At 51.2% G+C, this 23819-nt stretch overlaps 1 protein-coding gene across 1 annotated transcript in view; it reads left to right on the top strand.

Annotated features, from left to right (window-relative positions):
* The window catches only part of LOC144593844 (dynein axonemal heavy chain 8-like), a 624642-nt gene that overhangs the window by 578488 nt on the left and 22335 nt on the right, over positions 1-23819 (top strand). Inside the window, exons 82-86 of the mRNA XM_078399962.1 lie at positions 508-710; positions 2048-2121; positions 9814-9966; positions 23080-23235; positions 23618-23734. Of these exons, the coding sequence (XP_078256088.1) occupies positions 508-710; positions 2048-2121; positions 9814-9966; positions 23080-23235; positions 23618-23734 (703 nt within the window). The remainder of the gene's footprint in view (positions 1-507; positions 711-2047; positions 2122-9813; positions 9967-23079; positions 23236-23617; positions 23735-23819) is intronic.

Consider the following 23819-nt stretch of genomic DNA (forward strand, 5'->3'; position numbering starts at 1 on the left):
CACCTCCCCACCATGTTGCCTGATACAGTGTTACCTCCCCAGTTATTTCGAATTTATTGTTGTGCCTAATTTTTGCCTCACTTTTCTAATAACCTCGCACCTCTCAGCAATTTCCCAACAGATTGGGTCTGCAATGTCCTTTTACTATAGAATGTGCCCAGTTGTTCTTTAGTTTAGAGCAACACCATGGAAACAGCCACCGTTTATGAGGATTATCAATCACCCATTCACACTAGTTCTATGGTATCTCACTTTTGCATCCACTCCCTACGCACTAGGGACAGTTTTACAGAGACTAATGAATATACAAATCTTTGGTAGGAAACCTACTCAGTCACAGGGAGAACATACAAACTCCACACAGACAGCAGCCGAGGTCAGGATTGAATCTGAGTCTTTAGCGTTGTAAGGCAGTGGCTCTACCAGTTGTGCCACTGTGCCACACTGTTCTATTGCATCTCCACTCTTCCAAACATGGTAACATAATCTGTTCTCTCTACTTCTCAGGTCATGGTGTCCTGACAGAATTCTATCTCAAGCTCGAAACTACATTTCTGAAGCAATGGGACCACACTATGCCGAGCCAGTGATTCTAAACCTGGAGACAACATGGGAAGAAAGTGAAATGCTAACTCCTCTGATTTGCTTCCTGTCCATGGGATCGGACCCCAGCACTCAAATTGAAGGATTGGCCAAAAAGCTTGAAATTGGTAATAATGTTGTCTGAAAACATCTGCTTGGGAGTTCCAGTGTTTCATGTGTTCATTTGATTGTTTTCAATACTTTTACAATATTATTCCCTAACTGTCATCAAAATAAATCACCATAAACAAGTCTATTTCTGATGTTTTTGACATCACAACTGTCAGGGCAGTGACAGTGTGATAGTGTTTTTGGGTTGCACTCAATAGTTTTTAATAGACTAAATGGTGCTGGTGTGCACCATTAATGAACATATGTATCACTTGACCAGAAAGCAAAATAATGATATTTAACTTTTTAGAGGTACCAATAGGCCATACTGTTGTTAAAAAAAAGTCCTTCTCGATTCAATATTTATCTTCTGCCTGTCTCTTTCATGTCTAATATTTTCTCTCCTTCCAGCAATGGAGTTGCTCTCTCTATCTTTAGTTTTAATTTTATTGAGAAGAGTTAGGGCACATGAACCAGACTATACAGATGCCTGATAAGCTGCCTGATTGCCCTCAGGATCAGCTGAACATCCAGGCCCATCCCAGCATGAGTGAAAGAAGTGGACAAATTAACCATGATGTGGATTTCTAAAACCAACAACTGCATCTTTGAATACACACAGGCATATTTTGACTTTAAATTGATATTTTGAACCTACTTGCATCTTTTAAATTCCATAAGATTTCTGAAATTGCGATATGCACTGTAAGGTTAATCTACTCCAGAATCTTTGTTCATCTTGTGGTTATCTGGGCACAACACCATGTTCTTTGGTTCACCCATACATCCTGAGTATTAAATGGGGAAAATGGTAGGATATTGGAAATGTTCATTTCTGCTGGATTTGATTTGAATGGTTTCTATCATAGAATCGCAGAGAAATGCGGATAGATATAGACTCTCTGGCCTACCATGTCCGCACCCAGCCTCAACCACTCGCTTACACTAATCCTGCATCAATTTCAGCTTTATTCTCCCCATATTCTCATTAACTTGCCCTGCTTCTACCACTCACCTACACACTGCAGACAATTTACAGTGGCCAATTAATCTACCAATCCACGCATTTTAGGGATGTAGTTGGAAGCTGGAGCACCTGTAGAAAACCTATATGTTCACGGGAAGAACATGCAAACTCCACACAGACATCACTTGAGGTCTGGATTTAACCCAAGACTCTGCCATTGACTCCACTAGCAGTGCCACCGATAATCTCCTTGTGAAAGGAGATTGCACATGTCACTCAGCACTCCTTAAATCTCATGAATTTTGTGCACTGGTGGTTATTAATCTGTTTGAGTTACACCGCATTTGATATTTGCGCACAGAAGAGTAACTGATATGCTTTCTTTAGATTGTAGGGCAATATCCATGGGTCAGGGACAAGAAGTACATGCCAGAAAGCTGGTGGCAATGTCCATGCAACAGGTCGGTAAAAATATACGAATGTTATTCAATTAAAATTAAACTTCATGCCATCAGCTACTTGGTTTCGTTTTCAAAGATTATTGTGAACTTTTCAAAATATTTGTTCTTATGTCACGGAATCCATTACCAGCATTCTCAAAAAGCAAATGTAATAATTGTTAGTTCTATTAAACACAGGATGATCTTTCCCCTGATGCAATATTACTCAGAAATTAGCACGTATATTGCTGTGGTATCAGCTGTAAAACCCGGCCACGTATTATTGTTTTTGTTAGTGTTATGGATGGCAATTTGCTTCCAATTTTTATTGTGAATCATAAGTGCATATTTTTATTGTAACTGTCATCTCAGCAATGTTGGTGTGACAGTGAGTATCTAATTTGATGAGAGCCATGTCAAATGAAGCAACCATGTTTAACGTTCACAGACATCTGATATTCAACAACAGGAGGATCCATCTTCTCCTATGCTTAAACTGTTGAACTATGCTATTTAAAGGTATCCTCAGTCACATGCAGTTTTATTGGGGAGTTGAATATCTCATTGGTTAACTGGTATAGAGGGTATTAGCAATAAAGCTATAAGGTATTAGCTATAAAAAGAGGTTGGACAAACATATTTTTTTTTCTCTTGAGTATCAAAGACTGAGGGGCAACCTGATAGAAGTTTATAACATTATGAGAGGCATAGATAGGGTAGACAGTCAGAACCTTTTTTCCTATGGTGTTAATGTCAAAGATTAGGGGGCATAGTTGTGAGGGGCAAGGTTTAAAGACGTGTACCACTTATTGCACACAAAATGGTAGGTGTCTGGAACACAGTGGTAGGTGGTGGTAGATGCAGTAGAGCCATCTGGGAGGATTTTAGATAGACACATAAATATGCAGGGGTAGACAATAGACAATAGGTGCAGGAGGAGGCCATTCGGCCCTTTGAGCCAGCACCGCCATTCAATGTGATCATGGCTGATCATTCTCAATCAGTACCTCGTTCCTGCCTTCTCCCCATACCCCCTGACTCCGCTATCCTTAAGAGCTCTATCTAGCTCTCTCTTGAAAGCATTCAGAGAATTGGCCTCCACTGCCTTCTGAGGCAGAGAATTCCACAGATTCACAACTCTCTGACTGAAAAAGATTTTCCTCATCTCAGTTCTAAATGGCCTACCCCTTATTCTTAAACTGTGGCCCCTTGTTCTGGACTCCCCCAACATTAGGAACATGTTTCCTGCCTCTAAAGTGTCCAACCCCTTAATAACCTTATACGTTTCGATAAGATCTCCTCTCATCCTTCTAAATTCCAGTGTATACAAGCCTAGTCGCTCCAGTCTTTCAACATATGACAGTCCCGCCATTCCGGGAATTAACCTAGTAAACCTAAGCTGCACGCCCTCAATAGCAAGAATATAGGGATATAGATCATGTGAAGGCAGAAGGAATTAGTTTAATTTGGCATGATGTTTTAGCATGATTTTCGATTGACTATCCAGAATGGTGGTGGCAGCAGTCTGAACTTTGCAACATTGAGCTGAAATGATGGAAGTCAAATCTTCCAATGCAACACCCAAATTTTAGGCAGCTTTTGTTTGAATTGCTTTGGAACAAGGATCTTGATCATCAGACACTGCATTGAAATGGAGCTGTGGAAGGTGCTGTAAAAGGTGAGATCCAGGCTTTGTGAAAAGTACTGTGCATTGTGGGAAATGGATTCCCCCCATGGTCTTGTACTTTTCAAGTAGGCTTTATGTTTGCCCTGTCAATTGTAAAAATGTCAGATTGTCTCTTCACTCACAATAGTTGTTGTAAGGGGAACCATCTGTTCCTGACTATTAGAAATAAGAAAGGGTCAGGGTTAGGCTCCTTGGAAGCTTGTAGCAACAAAGAGACACATATTTACATATTGTAGCGACCATAGAGAGTGGTCCTAGTTGTCGAACCCTCAGATTGGCCAGCAAGGTCACGTGTGGGCGCAACCGTAGGGATTGGTCCAGAGAGCGAGACCGCTGATTGGACAGCATGGTCACGTGCGCTTTTGGCACCCGAAAAGGTTCAGTTGGGAGACGACCGCGCGGGTGATGTGGTTCATCGTCAACCCTGTTGTTACGGACCTTCGGATTCAGCAGGCAGGACCGAGCTAAGCGGCTTATGCACCTACCGGATCTCGGAGATCGGCTGCCGTCCGTTCTCATGGCTGAAATGTTAGCGCTAGCAGGTGAACATACAGATTGCCTCATGTTCGAGCAGGCATTCCGAGAGAAGCTTCCCGAAGATGTCAAACTTATGCTCACGGATTGTTCTTTTAAGGACCCCGTGGCATATGCAGAAAAAGCTGATGCGCTCATGGCGTCCAAATCGAAAGGAAGCGGTTCGATCAACAAGGTCCCGACATCAGCGGCCGTGCCACAGCGACATCAAGATGGCGCCGCGTCTCCTGCCATTTCTCCAAAAGCCCGCCAAAAGGATCCGCACAAGCGCGGCTGGTGCTATTACCATCTACGATGGGGTGGAGAATCCCGCAACTGCCGCTCACCTTGTACCTTCTCGGGAAATGCCTCGGCCGATCGTACATAGAGGCAGTTACGATTGGCCAGAACCGACGCCTCTACGTCCGAGGCGTAGAATTTTTGGTTGACACGGGAGCCATAGTCAGTATCGTACCGCCGACCGACCGCAAGGCCAGATCGGGTAAGACAGGCCCTACCCTCATCGCGGTTAACGGCAGTCCCATCCGCACGTATGGTGTGCGGACAATGTCCCTGGCTTTAGGCATCCGCACGTATGAATGGCCATTCATTATCGCAGACGTCAGCCAGGCGATCCTAGGCGCAGATTTCCTCTGGGCCTTTTCACTAGTCCCTGATGTCCACAGTAACGACCTCCGACCCTCCGCCAGCAGCGATGAGCCCGCCGCTCCGCCAGCCGCCACCCCGCCCAGCCCGACTGTTCAGGCCGTCGTCGCGGCCCCCGACCCGTATGCTGAGGTCCTGGCGGAGTTTCCAGAGCTGCTCATACAGCGTTTCGACGCCCCTTCGGCCAGGCACGGCGTGGTCCACCACATCCGCACCAAGAGGCCCCCCGTTTTCGCTCGAGTCCGGAGGCTACCGCCCGACAAGCTGGCAGTGGCGCGGGCAAAATTTAGGAAGATGGAAGAAATGGGCATTGTCCGTCAGTCCGACAGCCCGTGGGCCTCGCCGTGCATATGGTCTCCAAAGCATCTGGGGGGTGGAGACCATGCGGCGATTATCGGCATCTCAACGCTGTCACCACGGCTGATCACTACCCCATACCGCACCTGCAGGACTTCTCGTCTGGGCTGGAAGGTGCGGTGGTGTTCTCCAAGATCGATTTGGTGCGGGGATACCACCAGATTCCTGTGCGGCCGGAGGACATACCAAAAACTGCCACGATCACTCCGTTCGGGTTGTTCGAATGGTTGCGCATGCCTTTCGGTTTAAAGAACGAGGCACAGGCTTTCCAGCGACTGATGGACCGTGTGGGTCGAGATTTGCCTTTTGTGTTCATTTATTTAGATGATATCCTGGTCGCCAGCCCCTCAGTGCAGGAACACTTGCGGGCTGTATTCCAGCGGCTCCAAGAACACGGGCTCATCATCCAACCCTCCAAGTGTCAATTCGGCCTCCCTTCTCTCAATTTCTTAGGGCACAGAATCACCCCTGCCGGCGCCACCCCTTTGCCCGAGAAGGTGGAGGCTGTCCGTGCATTTCCGCGGCCCACCACAGTGAAGGGTCTGCAAGAGTTCGTAGGCATGGTTAACTTCTACCATAGGTTCGTCCCAGCAGCAGCGCGGGTCATGCGCCCGCTCTTCCAGTGCCTCGCGGGTAAACCTGTAGAGTTGATATGGTCCCCGGCCGCGGAGTCGGCCTTTGCAGCAGCTAAGGCGGCTTTGGCAGACGCCACCATGTTGGTCCACCCGAGCACCTCCGCCCCCACGGCCCTGACGGTTGATGCCTCTGATGTGGCGGTGGGAGGGGTTTTGAAGCAGCAGGTGGGTGGCCTTTGGCAGCCCTTGGCGTTTTTCAGCCGGCAACTGAGTTCGGCTGAGCTGAAATATAGCGCCTTTGACCGAGAGCTTCTGGCCCTCTATTTAGCTGTCCGTCACTTTAGGTATTTCCTAGAAGGCCGCCCGTTTGTGGCCTTTACGGACCATAAACCGTTAACTTTTGCTTTTTCCAAATTGTCCGACCCATGGTCGGCCCGCCAGCAGCGGCACCTGACTGCCATCTCCGAGTTTACCACCGATGTCCGTCATGTCGCCGGTAGGCTTAATGCCGTTGCTGACGCTCTGTCTCGGCCTGCTGTTTCCCCCATTTCAGCGGTGGACTGCGAGGTGGATCCCCAGGAGCTTGCGGAGGCACAGCTCCTGGCGGATACCGCCTCGGCATACCAGTCCACCACTTCAGGGTTGAAGTTGGCTCAGGTGGCCTGCGGGCCGGAGGGCACAAAAGTCTGGTGTGATGTTTCCCTCCCCCGACCCAGGCCGGTGGTGCCGCCCTCCCTTCAGTGCCGGGTGTTCGATGCCATTCACGGGCTGGCGTACCCGTCCATCCGCTCCACCTCTGCCTTAGTAGCCGCTCTGTTTGTGTTGCATGGCCTGCGAAAGCAGATAGCTGCTTGGGCCCGTTCCTGCGTTCCCTGCCAGACCGCTAAAGTCCAACGCCATGTCCAGCCCCCGGTACAAGTGTTTGAGGTCCCAGCGGTCCATTTTTTCCATATTCACGTGGATTTAGTCGGACCCTTGCCTTCCTCCCAGGGCTACACCCATCTGCTCACGTTAGTGGATCGGTTCACCCGGTGGCCGGAGGCTTTCCCATTGTCAGATACCTCCGCTGACTCTTGTGCCAGGGCCTTGGCCCTCCATTGGGTGGCACGTTTCGGGGTTCCGGCTGTTATTACCACCGACAGGGAACCACAGTTCACCTCTACCCTCTGGGCCACGCTAGCAAAGCTGTACGGCCCCCGGTTGCAACACACCACGGCGTACCACCCCCAGGCTAATGGGCTCATGGAGAGGTTCCACCGACGACTCAAGGCGGCCCTCAGCGCGAGGCTGGAAGGCCCGGACTGGGTGGACCAACTTCCCTGGGTCCTTCTGGGCAGCCGGACCGCTCCTAAGCAGGATCTCGGTGCTTGGTCCGCGGAACTAGTATATGGCTCGCCACCTCGAGTACCCGAGGATTTGCTTCCAGACTCCTCCGGTCAGCTGCCTCCAGTTCCGTCAGTCTTAGCATCTCTCCGGGCACGCGTGGGTTCCCTGGCTCCGGTTCCGACTTCACGTCATGGGTGTCTCATGGTACACGAACCACCTGCCTTGAAGGACTGTGAGTTTGTATTTCTGTGTAAGGATGCCCATCGTTCCCCGTTGCAGAGGGTCTATGAAGGGTCGTTCCGGGTTTTGCGTACGGGGACGGTCACCTTCACCTTAGACGTGGGTGGCAGGAGTGAGCTCGTCTCGGTGTCCAGGCTTAAACCTGCGCACTTGGATCCAGACTGCCCTGTCCTGGTCGGCCAACCACCTCGGCGTGGCCGTCCTCCTGCAGTTCCACCCAGTCCAGGACCCCCCGCTCCTGCAGTTCCACCAGGTCCGGAATCCCCTGCTCCTGTGGTTCAGGCTGCCCCTCTCCTTACTCGTTCTGGTCGCGAAATCCGGCTCCCTGCTAGGTTCCGTACCTCAGGTTCTGGGGGGGGTCATGTAGCGACCATAGAGAGTGGTCCTAGTTGTCGAACCCTCAGATTTTCCAGCAAGGTCACGTGTGGGCGCGACCGTAGGGATTGGTCCAGAGAGCGAGACCGCTGATTGGACAGCGTGGTCACGTGCGCTTTTGGTGCCCGAAAAGGTTCAGTTGAGAGACGTCTTCGAAGAGAACAGTTAGTTTTAATGGTTGTCTGTAATCTCGTTAAGAAAACTTTGTAATCGAATATTGCTGTCGCAATAAACTTCTTCAACAAAGAACAAGCCTCAAGACTCGCCATAATATTCCCTTCCAACTTCCCCATCGTTCCCCCACCCCATTCCCTTTCCCCTAAATCCTCTCTCTGTCTTTTTATATTTCACTCCTCTCTTCTTATCTGATTGTCTCCTTTCCATCTCTAACCTTCATCCACCAAGCTCTCACCATCTATCCATCTCATTTGCCATGCTTTATCCTGCCCCCACCCCTCGCCTCGCTTTCTCCCCCTGCAATCAGTCTGAAGAAGGCTCCTGACATAAAACATCACCTATCCATGTGCACCAGAGATACTTCCTAACATCCTGAGTAACTCCAGCACTTTTTTTGTAAACCAGCATCTATAGTTCATTTCTCTTTGTTTCAGGTTTTCAGCATTCATAGCACGTTTTAAATGTTGTAAGTTTTGGATCAGGATAATGCTTGAATCTGCTACTTACTTTTCTGGCAGTTTGGAGAAACCCCCGTTTCCATATGAATAGGTTTCCAACACCTCTAGGGAAAAGATAACAATCAGATAGGAGCTTCACTAGGGTCATTACCAGCTTTAACTATTTCTTATAAGAAAATAACTGCAGATGCTGGTACAAATCGATTTATTCACAAAATGCTGGAGTAACTCAGCAGGTCAGGCAGCATCTCGGGAGAGAAGGAATGGGTGACGTTTCGGGTCGAGACCCTTCTTCAGACTGATGTCAGGGGGGCGGGACAAAGGAAGGATATAGGTGGAGACAGGAAGATAGAGGGAGATCTGGGAAGGAGGAGGGGAAGGGAGGGACAGAGGGACTATCTAAAGTTGGAGAAGTCGACGTTCATACCACCGGGCTGCAAACTGCCCAGGCGAAATATGAGGTGCTGCTCCTCCAACTTCCGGCGGGCCTCACTATGGCACTGGAGGAGGCCCATGACAGAAAGGTCAGACTGGGAATGGGAGGGGGAGTCAAAGTGCTCGGCCACCGGGAGATCAGTTTTGTTAATGCGGACCGAGCGCAGGTGTTCAGCGAAGCGATCGCCGAGCCTGCGCTTGGTTTCGCCGATGTAAATAAGTTGACATCTAGAGCAGCGGATGCAATAGATGAGGTTGGAGGAGGTGCAGGTGAACCTTTGTCTCACCTGGAAAGACTGTTTGGGTCCTTGGATGGGGTTGAGGGGGGAGGTAAAGGGACAGGTGTTGCATCTCGTGCGGTTGCAGGGGAAAGTGCCCGGGGTTGGGGTGGTTTGGGTAGGGAGGGACGAGTAGACCAGGGAGTTACGGAGGGAACGGTCTCTGCGGAACGCAGAGAGGGGAGGGGATGGGAAGATATGGCCAGTGGTGGGGCCCCGTTGTAGGTGACGGAAATGTTGGTGGATGATATGTTGGATCCGCTGGCTGGTGGGATGGAAGGTGAGAACGAGGGGGATTCTGTCCTTGTTGCGAGTGGGGGGAGGGGGAGCAAGAGCGGAGCTGCGGGATGTAGAAGAGACCCTAGTGAGAGCCTCATCTATAATGGCGGAGGGGAAGCCCCGTTTTCTGAAGAACGAGGACATCTCGGAAGCCCTAGTGTGCAGATTTCTTTCTAAATCTGGGACATCAAATCAGTCTCTCATCTAATCTCTTGACATTCTACAGGGTTTCAACCAAGTACTTTCTGCTCAATTTTTCCAAATGATTAATGCATTTAGCAATCTACAATTATTACAATGAAATTTTCTCATCCTGAATAAAATAACTTGTTATTTTATCCACTCAGGGTGGATGGGTCTTACTGCAAAACTGCCACTTGGGTCTGAATTTTATGGATGAGCTGCTGGAGATTCTGGTAACAAGCGAGAATGTAAATGAATCTTTCCGCGTATGGATCACCACTGAGCCGCATCCAAAGTTTCCGATCACACTGCTACAGGTTAGTGTTTGTACTGCACAACCAGTGTTGGGGTCAATACAATACAATACAATACAATATATCTTTATTGTCATTGTACAGGGGTACAACGAGATTGGGAATGCGCCTCCCATACGATGCAATAAATTAATTAGCTAGTCAGTATTAGTTTAATCAACCCAATGAAACAAATTGGAACAGTTTTAAAACAGAATAAAGTGCAAGTAGATCTGTGCCGGTTCACTGTGCGATGTGACCATCCGGCTCAGCAGGACCGGTTCATAACAGCTATGGCCCTGGGGATGAAGCTGTTCCTGAGTCTGGAGGTGCGGGCGTAGAAGGCCTTGTATCGTCTGCCCGATGGTAGAAGTTCGAACAGACTGTTGCAGGGGTGTGAAGAGTCTTTGTGGATGCTGGTGGCTTTTCTGAGGCATTGTGTGTTGTAGATGCCCTCCAAGGCTGGTAGCTGTGTTCCGATGGTCCTCTGAGCTCTATGGTCTACCCGCTGAAGAGCTTTCCTCTGTGCCTCCGTGCAGCTGAGAGACTACACAGGAATGCCATGTGTTAGGATGCTCTCTATGGTGCAGCGGTAGAATGTCGTCAGCAGCTGTTGGGGTAGACCAGACTTTTTCAGTGTTCTTAGGTAGAACAGTCGTTGCTGTGCCTTCTTGACCAGCGCAGCAGTGTTATTGGACCATGTGAGGTCCTCCGATATGTGAGTGCCCAGAAACTTGAAGCTGGACACTCTCTCCATACTGTCCCCGTTGATAAAGATCAGGGCGTATTCCCCGTTGTATGACCTACGGAAGTTGATGATCAGCTCCTTGGTCTTGGTGGTATTTAGGGACAGGTTGTTATCAGAGCACCAGTCCGCCAGGTTCTGCACCTCCGCTATGTTTTTTGTTTCATCACCGTTGGTGATCAGCCCGATCACCATTGTGTCGTCTGCAAACTTGACAATGGTGTTGGTGTCGAATGCAGGAACACAGTCGTGTGTGAAGAGGGAGTAGAGCATGGGGCTCAGAACACAGCCCTGTGGTGTGCCGGTACTCAGGGTGATAGTGGAGGACAGGTGCGGGCCCATTCTTACTGCCTGCGGTCGCTCCAGCAGGAAGTCCAGGATCCAGTCGCATAATGACGAGCTGAGGCCTAGCTGGTGGAGTTTGGTGATGAGCTTTTTTTAAATTTTATTTATTTTATTTTTTATTTATTTTTTAATCAAAAATATTTATTCAAATATTAAAATAATATATACAATACAATAAAACCAAAACAGAACCCACCACCAGAGTATTATACAAACAAATATACCTATTGAAACTATTATACAATTATATTACAATCCCCATCCAGGATACATCCAATCCCCCGCGGTGCCCAGCGGTCCCGGAAATCCTCCAGGGTGCCCGTGGACAGCGCGTAGTCCCTCTCCAACACCACCCTGGCACGGACGTAACCCCGGAAAAGGGGCAGGCAGCTGGCTCAGGCAGAGCCCTCTTCCGCCTGGCGCCGTGAGTCGCGGATGGCCAGCTTGGCCTGGCCCAGGAGCAACCCAACAAGGACATCTTCGGCCCTACCCTCTCCCCTACGCACAGGGTGTCCAAAGATGAGGATGGTGGATGAAAAATGCAGCCAAAAAGCAAGGAGCAGCCCCTTTAGATATTGGAACAGGTGCTGCAACCTCACACACTGCATGTACACGTGGTACACAGACTCTTCCAACCCGCAAAAGTGGCAGGCGGCTGGCGAGTCTGTGAACCGCGCGAGGAACAGGTTGCAGGGGACTCCTCGGTGCAATACCTTCCACCCCAGATCCCCGATGGAGAGGGGCAGAATTCCTGCGTAGAGGGACCCCCACCGCGGGGTCACCTCGCGACCGGAAGGCAACACCGACCGCCACTTAGTGTCCGGACGGTGGACCAGGGCGAGGAAGTGCAGGGTGTGGAGGAGGAGCCCGTACAGGACACGCCTCCCTGCGTCTTGGAGGGAGATGAAGGGTGTCGAAGAAATGCGGCTCATGTTGTGTGGGACCGGCTCCCGGGAAGGATTACGGCGCCTCGGTCCGACGAGTACTTCCGGCTGAGCGGGGGTTTGCTCAGCCGCAGGTGCTCCACACATTTGAGCCTCTCCGACACCCAGCGGAGCAGGACAAGGGCCGGCTGCTCTCACGCCTGGGCCGCCGCCCTACGTCAGCGGAGGGGGGGCCCGGTCGACAGCAACCAGGTTCCAGACTCTCAGCAAGTCCCGGTAGAAGCCGGGCATTCCCAGCAGGATAGCACGGCTGACGCCCACCATCGGGATCCGCGTACCTGCTTGAAGGCAGCGGCCCCGTTGGAAAAAGTGCGTGCCAGCACGTGCCACCTGGGAGGATGCTCCGAGTACAGGTATCTCTGCAGAGTCCTGAGGCGGAGAGCCGCCAACTGGGTGCGGATGCACACCAGCGACTGCCCGCCCTCCTCAATCGGGAGACTCAGGACCGCTGCAGAGACGCAGTGCTTTCCGTTGCCCCAGAAGAAGTCCACCAACTTCTTCTGGATGATCCCAGCAAAAGTGGCTGATGGGACCAATGTGGTCAATCTGTACCAGAGCAGGGAAGCCACGAGTTGGGTAATGACCAACACCCTGCCCCGGTAGGAAAGCACGCTGAGGAGACCTGACCAGCGCCCCAGCCGGGCGACGACTTTCAACTCCAGCTCCTGCCAGTTCGCCAGCCAGGTCTCCGCGACAGGACTCAGGTAGACTCCCAAGTAAAGGAGGTGCGTGGTGCTCCACGTGAAAAACCGCATCTCCTCAGGGAGGGAGTCCACCTGCCAGGGACCGACCAAGAGTCCAGAACATTTCCCCCAATTGATCCTTGCAGAGGAGGCGGCCGAGAAGACTCGTTGGCACTCGCGCATCCTCTGCAGATCAGCGGGGTCAGTGACCATGAGGAGCACGTCATCGGCATAGACCGAGAGGACCACCTCCATATCTGGCTCGCGTAGAACCATGCCCGTCAACCTCCTCCGAAGCAGACTAAGGAATGGCTCCACGCAGATGGCGTACAGTTGGCCTGACATGGGGCAGCCCTGACTTACTCCTCTGCGGAAGGGAATGGGGGCCGTCAAGGATCCGTTGACCTTGACGAGGCACTCCGCAGTGGCGTATAGAAGTCGGATCCGGGCCACAAAGTGCGGTCCGAACCCAAACGCCCGCAGAGTCCTCACCAGATACTCGTGATCCACCCTGTCGAAAGCCTTCTCCTGGTCAAGGGAGAGAAAGGCAGTGGGTACACCGGTCTCCTGAGCCCGGTAGACCAGGTCCCGGACCAGATGGATATTGTCCTGGATGGACCGGCCCGGGACTGTGTAAGACTGGTCAGTGTGGATCACTTGGGCCAGCACTGGGCCCAGACGGTTGGCCATTGCCTTAGCAAAGACCTTGTAATCGGTACAGAGGAGGGAGACCGGGCGCCAGTTCTTTAGTAGGCGGAGATCACCCTTCTTGGGCAGAAGGACCACTACAGCCCTCCGCCAAGACAGGGGCATCTCCCCGGTCGCCAGGCTCTCCCTCAGGACCATGGTGTAGTCCTCCCCCAGGGTCCCCCAGAAAGTGCGGAGGAACTCTGCTGTCAGGCCGTCCAGGCCAGGGGTTTGCCCCTTTGAATCTGATGGAGGGCCGCGGTCAGTTCGTCTAGTGTCAGGGGGGCGTCCAGACGTTCGGCACCCTCCGGGCCGACCGTGGTTAGACCTTCCCACAGATCACTGCACTCGTCCACGCCGGAGCTATCCGGTGAAAACAAGGTCCCATAAAAGGAACGAACCGCCGCGTTGATGTCTTCTGGTTAGGTGACGGGGGAGTCATCGTCAGCGGGCAGCTCCACAAACTGCTGACGGACTCCCCGCCACTTCTCCAGCGAGTAGAAGAAGGGTGAACCGCGGTCCAAATCGTGGAGCATTTAGATCCGCGACCTCACATACGCGCCTCGGGATTGCTGTAACTGCAGCTCCTTCAGCGCGTCCTTCTTCTCCTGGTATTCCCTCCAGAGGGTCGGGTCCCCACCAGTCTGACTTAGACGCCAATCCAAATCGAGCAGCTCACTCCCGAGCTGTCTGACCTTGGAATCGCGTCTCTTGGTCGACCCCCTAGTGTACTCCTGACAGAAACGCCGGATGTGGGCCTTGCCCACGTCCCACCATAGCCGCAGGGAGTGAAATCCTCCATTCTTCCCCTTCCAAGTGGTCCAGAACCTCACAAACGAGTCCCGGAAGCGGCGATCCTCCAGCAGCCGGTTGTTAAAGTGCCAGTATGCGGACCCTCCCCTCGTGCGCAGCGGGGTAAACTCCGCCCACACCAGGTGGTGGTCCGAGCAAGGCATCGGCCGCATGGAGGCCGCCGAGACGCGGGAGACGTACGCCCGAGAAATGTACAGGCGGTCAATGCGAGAACCACCCCCCTCTGACCTCCTGGAGAAGGCATTGGAGTTGGGGTGGAGGTTCCTCCAGGTGTCTACCAAGTCAAAGGAGCCCACGAGCTCCTTCAACTTCTTCACCGACTCCTGGCCACGCTGGATACCGGAACGGTCTCCTTCCTCGAGGGTACAGTTGAAATCTCCCCCGAGGATCACGCAGTCGCCAGGGTCGATGGAGCTCAAAAGGGTAGACACCTCCCGGAACAGGCACGTCTGCAACACGGCGGGCTTGGGGGCGTACACTTTGACAAAATGCAACGGCACGCCATCCAGGCACACGGCCAGGTGAAACAAGCGGCCTGGCACCAATTCCTGGACCTTTAGGATTTCTGGCCGGAAATTCGGGGCCAGCAAAATGGCCACCACACTGGAAATGGAGCTGAGGTGGCTCATGAAGACCTCACCACTCCACTCCAGGAGCCAGGTGGACTCGTCTCCTGGGATGGTGTGGGTTTCCTGCAGGAAGCTCACCGCATATTTCCCATCCCTCAGGGTTGAGAGATGGTTAAACCTGCGGAGAGGCCCCCTGCTGCCATTTATGTTATAACTGGCTATGGTGATCGCCATGTCAGGAGTACACTAGATCCCCTCACCAATCCCCTGGTCACTGACAGCAGAGTCGCCTTTGCCGCTACGGACCCTAGATGGATTGGCAGTGCGTTTCACCTTCCGGATCTTGGCAACAAGGGACGCTCTACTGGTCCCTCTACCCTCAGATGGAACGACGCTGCTCTGGGCCTCGGCGTCCTTTTCCAGGTCGTCCAAGAAAGACCTGAGCTGACGCCGGTCGTTCCCCTTCACCCCCGTCCCTCCCTTCACCCCCGTCCCTCCCTTCACCCCCGTCCCTCCCTTTCCCCTCCCCTTCCTTCTGAGGATGAGGTTCAGGGAGCTGGTGACCCCTTGTAAGTTCGGCCACCGGAGGGAGGCCAGCTTGGGCCGATGTTGGGCTCCTTCGGTGGCCGCGATGAACTCGCGGATCTCCTCCACTGGAATGAGAGGAGTGGCATCGGGGGCAGCGAGAACATCCATTGTCTCATTGCCCGAGGAGTCCCCTTCCACCCCCCCACTGCAGATGGAGTCACCATTCCCATCCTTGGACACACCTTCTGTGCTTGAGACTCCCGCCCCACTCTGCGCAGCGGTTGCCTCTTCCCCACCCTCTGGTCTCACCTCCACCTCAGTCCCCACCGTGGGGCCAGTGGCAGAGGGGCCTTCCTCGGGTGTACCTGGGCAGTCAAGACCATTGACAGTGGGGTCTATCCCTCCACCAGTTGGGCCCAGAGTGGACTCTGGTGCCCCAGACTCAGGGAGTCCCTCTGGAGACAGGTCCTGCGGGAGAGAAGGGCTGGTTTCCCCTTCCCCCTCCCCGCCTACTATCCCTAACTCCACAGGCATGTTCTCAACCTCGTCCTGGGTGGGTTGCTCCTGGGCTTCCTCGGGTGCATGAATCGGGATTCCCTCCCCAACAGGAATCTCTCCCTGCTCCATTACACCCGAGTGGTCCCTATCACCACCCTCCCCAGAAACCCCTTCAGAGCATGAACCAGAGGGCAGGAGTCATCCTCCACCACAGCACTCCCCTCCCCACTGGAAGATTCCCCTATGTCCCCCTTCTGCTCCTCCCTGGAGAGATTCCTCCTTCTTTTTTTCGAAGGGGAGGAGCTCACAGACTCTGGGGTCACCTGAGCAACCCTAGTCTGCGGCTCCCCCTCCTCCCGCCCAATCCCCTCCGCCCCTGGCTGGATTATGGGGCTTGCGGACTCCCTAACGGGAGGTGACGGGATGGGTGGCAAAGTCTTATCCCCGGGGGGTTTGTTCCCACAGGTGCCTTATCTTCTTCGCCACCTTGCCCCCCTTCTTTTGACCCTCCCCTTCCCCAGGGTTCCCTGACTCAACTACAGGGGGAGTGGGAGTGGGGGGGGAGGGGGGTTAGTGGCACCGGAGGCGGAGGCCTCCGCCCGGGATTTGGGGCAATTCCTCCGAATATGCCCCACTTCCTTGCAGGCATGGCACCTCGGGCGGTCCGATGTCCAGAAGATGGTGAAGTCTCGCCCATCCTGCTAGACACAGAAGCGCCCGTCGACCACCTCCTCCCGGTCCAGCAGCATTGTCAGCTGGCGCCGGAGGGAGAGAACGTGCTGCAAGTCCTTCCTGCGGAACCCCATGGGTATTGGGGTGATGTCGGTGAGGATCTTCCCCAGGGTATGAAGGTGGGGAAGGAGGGCCTCGTTCTTGATGCAGGGCGGGACGTTGGATAGGACCACCCGCTGCGCGGTGGACCCTAGGGGCTCGACCTGTAAGAAAAGTCCACCCACTGTGACCTCTTTACATACAGTCGCGTTCACCCCCTCAACGGACTCCAGAAAGAACACGCCCTTCCCAAACATTTTTCCCACATACACAATGCCTACAGGCTTGGCTGCCACTGCCACAGCAGCCGCGCAGTCCTCCAGGTTCATTTGGGGGGGCATGTAGCACCTGACCCCATGTTCAAAGGGTAGGTTCCTCATGGGGAACTGGGCCCCCAGAGGAGCAGCCGAAGCAGCTGAAGCAGCCGCCTTAGCATAACTCCCCGAAGGCCCCGATCCCCCAGAACGCTGACCCTGCATGATATCAGGCACTACAGTGAAAACAAAACACTGATACACAAAGACAAAGACAATCCAAAAGGCACGGGGCCAAGTCCAAACACACAAACAAGTGTAGAACAGTTCAAGGGAGGGAGGCGAGTGGTGTTGCCTCGAACGTCAATAATGGCGGCTCCCACTAGAAACTGCTGCGTCACAGCCTCTTGGCCCGGGTATCTCGGCTCTCCTGCGTTCCCTGGTGAGCTGCAGACTTTCACAAGCAATCCCCGCTGGTCTTCGCTGCTCCTGCAGCGACGAAAGGGATTCACCTGCAGTCTGTTATTGTTGGAAGCCTATCTCTGATAGAGAGGAGGCTCCTTCAGTTCCAGGTCACAAGGCCGCAGAAGAAGGTCGAGGGTGTAGAAAACTCCCACACCGCACGAAAACCAGACCCGTCCGGTCAGTAGCGACGAGGCAGTAGGGGGGGGGGGGTTGTTCTGGACGCAGGTGTATCAGTCCAGACAGGTTTTTCCTCCCCCTTTTTGTGCGCCACAGTTTCCTGGCAGGTTGCCAGCCTCAGTAGTGGGAGCTGAGCAGTCAGTTGATAACACCGCTCGCAGCCCCAAAACACACAGAAACCTTTTTAAAAGATTTCTGTAGCGTCGCAGCGATACCCAAAGATGTTTAGAGTACCGCTGTACCTCCTCCGAATTCCAAAAAATGTTTAGAAACTCACTTGTTCGAGTGATTGAAACAGAGCTCCGCAGCACCACACCTGAGCTTGGTGGGGATGACCGTGTTGAAGGCAGAGCTATAGTCAATGAATAGCATCCTCACTTACGTGCCCTGTCTCTCCAGGTGAGTCAGGACAGTGTGAAGAGCCAGAGAGATGGCGTCCTCAGTGGATCTATTTGCCCTGTATGCAAATTGATGTGGATCCAGTGAGGCACGGATGCTGGATTTGATGTGTGAGAGGACCAGCCTTTCAAAGCACTTCATGACTATAGGAGTTAGGGCAACCGGACGGTAGTCGTTCAGGTTGGTGATCCTTGATTTTTTCGGCACCGGCACTATGGTAGCCGACTTCAGGCACTTGGGGACCGTAGCTAGAGATAACGACAGGTTAAAGATCCTGGTGAATACCTCAGCCAACTGTTCAGCACAGTCCCTAAATACCCTTCCTTGAACTCCATCTGGGCCTGCAGCCTTGCGTGGGTTGACCCTTTGCAGAGCGCGTTGTACTTCCTGGGTGCTCAGTTGCAAGACCAGTCCCTCCGCCTCGGCTGGGGTTCTTCCACTCAAGGTGGTGTTGCCAGTTTCGAAGTGGGCAAAGAAGGTGTTTAGCTCGTTGGTAAGTGTGATATCGCTGTGGGGGCAGGCAGGGCTGCTCTTGTAGCCAGTGATGTCCCTGACATCCTGCCCCATGCTTCTGGTGTATGTGGTATTGAAGTGGTCTTCCACCCATTGCCTGTGGGTGTCTTTGGCCCTTTTAATACCTTTGTTCAGGTTTGATCTGGCAACACTGTATGCTGAAGTGTCACCGGATTTAAAGGCATTGTTGCGTGCCCTCAGCAGGTTCTGTACCTCCTTATTCATCCAGGGTTTCCGGTTTGGGAACATCTTTATTTCCTTGTCCACCGTGACATTCTCCACACAGTAGTTGATGTAGGAGAGCACAGTGGATGTGTACTCCTCCAAGTCTACCTCAGAACCGCAGGTCGCCTGTTGTGCAAACAGGTCCCAGTCAGTGCGATCAAAGCAGTCCTGGAGTTGTAGGGTGGCATCCTCGGGCCATATTTTGACCTTATTTATTGCAGGTTTGGTCTTGCGGATGAGGGGTTTGTATGCGGGCAGTAGAAGCAGTGAGAGGTGATCGGATTGTCCCGGGGGTGGCCAGGGTAGAGCTCTGTATGCGTCCTTTATGTTGGTATACACCTTATCCAGCGTGTTTGAGCCCCTGGTAGGGCACTGCACGTGCTGGTGGAATTTGTGGAGCGCGGCTCGTAGGTCGACCTGAATAAAGTCCCCGGCAACAATGAAGGCGCCGTCGGGGTGGGCATCCTGCTGCTTGCTGATGGCCGAGTGCAGCTGTGCTAGCGCTAGGTTAGCATTAGCCTGTGGGGGAATGTATACGGCCATGATGATGACCACAGTAAACTCCCGAGGCAGATAGTGTTGTGATATTGCAGGGACTACTTTGTTGTATGACAAGGACTACTTTGTTTGCCTGTGTAGTAATGTCTATATAAGAGAATGAGGTGATTAGGTGGCCACTCTGGTTCCAGGTGGCCATGGAATAAACAGCCTGGATTTAAGCTCCAGCATTATAACCTTTTAAACACGTGTACTTGTGGTCCGTCCAGAGTCTCAACAAAGGTACCGGACCACGAAGTACAACATGGTGGCAGCGGTTTGGTGATTAGCCTAGAAAGGTAATGAAAAAAGCCCAAGCAAAAAAAATTTTTTTTTTAAATTAAGAAAATAGAGCCCTAAAGGAAAAAAAAAGTTTCCAGCTCAGTGAGGGATGCTAGGATTGCAACTCGACAGGGCCAATATATGTAGGTATAATTACCTGATCGGTAGTCAGCGCCGGGTGTCCGACGTGTCGCAGCAAGCTGCTGGGGGAGGTGTGTGAAGGCCCACATCGTGCCCCAGCATCTGTGCAGGCCCGCGTTCGGAAACCTGCGACTGCTTCTCGGTAAGCCCGACACCTACGGAGCAGTGCGGCGACCGGAGAGACCCGACACCGCGGGGAGTGCGGCGACCAGAGAGACCGTCCACACACAGGTGCGGCGATCAGAGTGAGTGACCACCCGGAGATGTGTGACCACCCGCTGATGAGTGACCACCCGGAGATGAGTGACCACCCGCTGATGAGTGACCACCATGAAGGCACAAAAAGCAATTGTGTTTTAGTTTTGTTTGTTAAATATATTTTAGCCCTAGAATGTTAAAGAAACAAAACAATCAAAAAGAAATGTAGACAAAACAAAGATTTTATATAAGACAAGGGGGATGTTGTGATATTGCAGGGACTATTTGTTGTATCACAAGGACTACTTTGTTTGCCTGTGTAGTAATGTCTATATAAGAGAATGAGGTGATTAGGTGGCCACTCTGGTTCCAGGTGGCCATGGAATAAACAGCCTGGATTTAAGCTCCAGCATTATAACCTTTTAAACACGTGTACTTGTGGTCCGTCCAGAGTCTCAACAAAGGTACCACAGGTACCGGACCACGAAGTACAACAGATAGAACGGCCTACATTTAAGCAGTAGGTACTCCAGGTCTGGGGAACAGTAGCTCTCTATTGCGGAGTGGTTGGTGCACCAGTCATTGTTAATGTAGATACAGAGCCCTCCACCCTTGCTCTTACCGGAGTCCTTTGTTCTATCGGCCCGCTGTAGTGACCGGTTCGTTAGCTCCACAGCCCCGTCGGGAACCAGCGCTTTGAGCCACGTCTCCATGAAGATCAGCGCACAGCAGTCTTTCAGGGATCGCTGGGTGTTGATCCATAGCCTTACCTCATCCAGCTTGTTGGAGAGTGACGGGACATTTGCGAGAAAGACGCTTGGTAGGGATGGTCTTTGTGGGGCCCTCCGTAGCCTGGCCTGCACCCCCGCTCTCCGGCCACGTTTTTGCATCCGCTCCCTGCGCTGGCTCCGTCTCCATCCCTCCGGTGTGGTGGTCCAGGGGCCTGTTCTACCGAGCTCCGTCGGGATTTTGGTGAGGATTTTATAGTACTCACCAGCCAGTCTCTCGCAGCCGCATCCGATGTTGAGCAGCTGCGTGCGGCTCCATGTGCGGTCCGCCTTCCGGGAGCTGCAGTGCCTTGGGGGACGCGCTGCAGCTGAGTCCGGACTCACCGCCAAGGGCTCCGACTGGATTTCGGTGCAGGTAAGGGTCGCGGATTTTGAATGGAGATTCCGTGACCTGTTCTTCCCGCCGCTACTGGGCTGCTCCGTGCGGCTCCATGACCGGTCCGCTTTGCGTGGTTTGCAGCGCTTTGGAGAGCTGAAGTGAAGTGAAGTGAATTTGATACATATATGCCCGAATAGTTCTCTGATGTGCCCTTTGGTCTGTAGTGATAAAGAAATTTGATTCATTAAATTTTATTTCATAGGATATCCAAGATTTTTGTGTAACCTTGAATACACAAGTTGCAACAATAACTGGGATAATTTACAAAGTCAGAGGCATTGAGGCAGACAATACTCCCTTAGAGGGAGTACAGAGAAGGTTCACCAGATTGATCCCTGGGATGGCAAGACTTTCATATGAAGAAAGACTGGATAGACTAGGCTTATACTCGCTGGAGTTTAGAAGACTGAGGGGGGATCTTATTGAAACATATAAAATTCTTAAGGGGTTGGAGAGGCTAGATGCGGGAAGATTGTTCCCGATGTTGGGGAAGTCCAGAACCAGGGGTCACAGCTTAAGGATAAGGGGGAAGTCTTTTAGGACCGAGATGAGAAAACATTTCTTCACACAGAGAGTGGTGAGTCTGTGGAATTCTCTGCCACAGAAGGTAGTTGAGGCCAGTTCATTGGCTATATTTAAGAGGGAGTTAGATGTGGCCCTTGTGGCTAAAGGGATCAGGGGGTATGGAGAGAAGGCAGGTACAGGTTACTGAGCTGGATGATCAGCCATGATCATATTGAACGGCGGTGCAGGCTCGAAGGGCCGAATGGCCTACTCCTGCACCTATTTTCTGTGTTTCTATGTTTGTAACCAGAGGGGTGACTCCTTCACAAAGTGCTGGAGTAACTTAGCAGGTCAGGCAACATCTCTGGAGAACATGGATGGATGACGTTTCTAGTCGAGATCCTTCTTCAAACTAATTATAAGGTGGAGAAGAAAGCTAGAAGAGGGGAGAGGCCGGGCAAAGCGTGGCAGGTAATAGATGGACACAGGCAAAAGGGTTTTTTGATAGGCAGATAGTTGGAATGGATAGCCAGAGATATAAGCAAAAGGTTTGGGACAGAATTGAAAAGTTGCTACTTGTGAGGTTAGAGGGAGAAAAGTAGCAGGACTGGGCAGGGTGGGGGGGGGGTAGGAGGGAAGAAATAGGTGGGAGTCTAGGTGGGGCAAAGAGGAGGGGAGTAGGGGAGAAAGTAGGTGGGGGTGGGTGGGGGGAGTAGGTTAGTGAGAGATTATCTAAAATTGGATAATTCAATGTTTATACGCAAGCAGAATATGATGTGCTGATCCTCCAGTTTGCATGTCAGGATAGAAAACTCAGTATGGGAATGGTTAAAATGGTTAGCAACCAAGAGTGCAAATGTTCAGCGAAAAAGGTGGCCTAGTCTACGCTTCTCTTCTGTGAGCTCCGGACAGAGATTGGGTAATATTGGTGAATGAGGCAAAATTTGTTAGTGAAATGCATCAATATTTCGTCAGATCAACTTGGAATTTCATTTCTTTGTGGCCGTGTACCATTGCTGCTACTTCCCCTGTAGCCCATTACGGGATAATTCTGGAAGGAATCAATACCTTCATTCCTGACCTTTTGTCTCCAAAGCTCATTAAGTTGTGGCTTCTCAGCCCTTTGGGCCTTAAAATTCTTAGACGTGTCAGTTGGTAGCAATCTCACATTTGAATCAAAGTGAAAAGATTGTCAAATCATGCCTAACTCCAGAGAATGAATTAATTAAGCTAAGGAAATCTTACGCTATTACAGTTGCCAGAATTTCAATCATTCATTAAACTAAGGCTCAGTTTATGATCTCAACTGACTATAGAAGGACCATACATTATTCAACAAAGAACAACATCTGACCAACTTTTATTCTAAACATGTGAAATAGATTATCAGATCATTTATCGTTGTTTTCATAATGCGGTTGCCATGTTTCCTTGCGTTGCACCAGAATTCACATAAATGTAAGTTGCCTGATTCACTAGTTGTAAAAGTTTTTTTACCTGCTGTACCTCTAATTATTCACAATTCTGATGAAAAATCACTAATTACATTATTGACTGTTTCTCTCTCCGCTTATGGTGCCTGACATAATTTTAGTATTTTATTTTTATTTCAGATTTTCAGCATGTACACCATTTTGCTTTTATATCATCCCTTTCATTATTGGCTGATAATTTATTTTGTCTATATTACAGACTTCCATCAAGTTCACCAATGAACCTCCTCAGGGAGTGCGTGCAGGACTGAAAAGAACATTTACTTCGATCTCACAAGACCAAATAGAATACTCCAACCTGCCCATGTGGAGACCACTACTATATGCAATTGCTTTCCTGCACACCACTGTTCAGGTAATTGAGCCCATACCCAACTGTGCTTTGCTCTGATTAGATCCTCTGATTTCATATTGTGAAACACAATGAGTGGTATTAACTCTACATGCTTACAAAAGCGAAGCAGGTAGCTAATACCCATTGACTTACAATTAATTTGCTTTGGTTTTTAATTTTTTTAGTTTTTAATTTTTATCCAACTCTTCCTTGTACTTAACAACCTAGTTTATATCAGAAATAAAAATAAAAAATTTCATTATAACAACAATGTTTCTGACACATGCTTTGATAATCTCTGTATTTGTTGATTCTAATTGTGATTATTCTACTTAAAATTTTATTGATTTTGACTGTACTAGAAAGTGACTAAAGATTTGTTTTACTTCTTATCGATTGTCAGGAACGCCGAAAGTTTGGTCCACTGGGTTGGTGTATTCCATATGAGTTTAACTCCTCAGATTTCACAGCTAGTGTCCAATTCATACAGAACCACCTAGACGACTGTGATAAAAAGAAGGTATGCATCAAACTGTTTCTATGTGATAATTGATTCGCGAACATTTCAATATTACAGATTTTCAGCATAAAAGCTAGAAGATTGA

Source organism: Rhinoraja longicauda, chromosome 5 (genome assembly GCF_053455715.1).
Source record: "Rhinoraja longicauda isolate Sanriku21f chromosome 5, sRhiLon1.1, whole genome shotgun sequence".
In the NCBI taxonomy this organism is placed as follows: Eukaryota; Metazoa; Chordata; class Chondrichthyes; order Rajiformes; family Arhynchobatidae; genus Rhinoraja; species Rhinoraja longicauda.